Raw genomic sequence first — 1,627 nt, 5'->3', positions numbered from 1 at the left:
CCAATCGAACTAGAGAAATAATTCAAATTTTGGCGGGTAGATATCGATCGATATCTCGCAGGTGACTTATCGCAATTCGTAATCGTCGTAGGTGCGCTCATGTCGCCGCGCGATGTCGAATAATTCGAAGAAACGAACGCGCGTTCATACGAATAATATGCTTTATCTTGCAGACAAATGCTAATATTTTTTCACATGAACATGTGATTCTTCGATGTTATAATTGTTCTATGAACATACAGTCTTCCCGATCCACTCGATCCATTATTTTGTATTGCCGCGAACGCGCGCGAGAAACAAATCGGACGACGCCATCTTCGCTCGTCTCTTTTTTTCCGTGAAATGTCACGTCAGAGTATGTAAACTAGCGGGTGAAGAGGCGGGAGCGTGCTGGTGCACGTAGTGAGGGCTGCTCACTGTCAGTGTGTGTGCGACCGACCGAGAGACTCGACGGTGGACGACACCGATCGCCACCGGTGGCGTCGTTCAACGTCCAACCGATACAGATACGCGCACGGAGTGAAAAATTTACATTTAGTACGTACGTGTGTTGACATGCGTCCGTCGCGAGTGGCTAACAAGTACTAAATGAATTTGCATCGAAGATCAAGTCTCGAGAATCCATCGTCGGCGAGAGACGAGCGTGAGCTCGAAGAGGAATTACTTGCCGTCCAGTGTCCATGTAAAAATCACTAACTAGACTGCCCTCTCCCTCGCTCCTTCGTTACATAGTTGGTTAGTTTCGTTCGTGTGTCGTTTGATTAGTGTTGTGTGTAAACCCCTCTTGTTTCACACATTCTCTCTTTCTCTTTCTGATTTTTTTTCCCCCTTGGTCTCTCTCGCTCCATACCAACGCTCCACGAACTCTTTCTGTTGGCTCTCTCTCCTACCTCCATTCCCCTCTTTGAAGAAAGCGATTGTATTTGGGTACATATTTTATTGGTTATGTTTCCCGTTATACATCGTTTTGCACGTAGTCATACGTAAACGTAGCACGCAGCAGAACAGACGTGTAAAAAGCGCGTGTGTGTGGTGTGTGCACGTCTACGCATCTGGCTGCGGGAGAAAGAGAGAGAGAAAAAGAGGCAAAGAGGAGACTGTACTGTTAATGACATAGCAGTGTGTGTATAAGTATTATAAAATAAAATGCATAAATTAAGACTACCTGTCAAGGTCGAATTGCCCAGTGCTTTAACAAGGTATGGCGAGACCTAATTTTACAGGTTCATTCTTTCTATTATTTTTCTTCCATTTTTATGCCCGTTTGTATTATCGGGGTTATATGCCTAAGTTCTGGATATACATAATTCTGGGTATCTACACAGTTCTATAGCGATATCAAAGTTTTATGCCTATTGTCACTATTTTTTTCAATCATGTATCTTTCAGATGACACTGTACATTACTTAATTTATGATACTTATATCGTACGATTTTAATTATTTCATGAAAAAAATGGTTTTGCTAATAGCGAATCCGATTGGATGCACTCAGTGCGCACGGGTGCACATTAAAGCCGTCGTACACAATTTACGTGTGTGTGTGTGTGTGTGTGTGTGTGTGTGTGTGTGTGTGTGTGTGTGTGTGTGTGTGTGTGTGTGTGTGTGTGTGTGTGTGTGTGTGTGTG

General features: G+C 43.5%; 1 protein-coding gene across 1 annotated transcript in view; it reads right to left on the bottom strand.

Moving 5' to 3' along the window:
- The window catches only part of LOC105619857 (mitochondrial ubiquitin ligase activator of NFKB 1-like), an 8,255-nt gene extending 7,655 nt beyond the window's left edge, over window positions 1-600 (bottom strand). Inside the window, exon 1 of the mRNA XM_012201375.1 lies at window positions 546-600. Within this exon, the coding sequence (XP_012056765.1) occupies window positions 546-600 (55 nt within the window). The remainder of the gene's footprint in view (window positions 1-545) is intronic.
- Between the last annotated feature and the right edge of the window lie 1,027 nt (window positions 601-1,627).

Source organism: Atta cephalotes (assembly GCF_000143395.1).
Source record: "Atta cephalotes unplaced genomic scaffold scaffold00023, whole genome shotgun sequence".
NCBI classification, from domain to species: domain Eukaryota; kingdom Metazoa; phylum Arthropoda; class Insecta; order Hymenoptera; family Formicidae; genus Atta; species Atta cephalotes.
The sequence above is the reverse complement of the archived record's forward strand: the minus strand, read 5'-3'. Positions and strand labels throughout refer to the sequence as shown.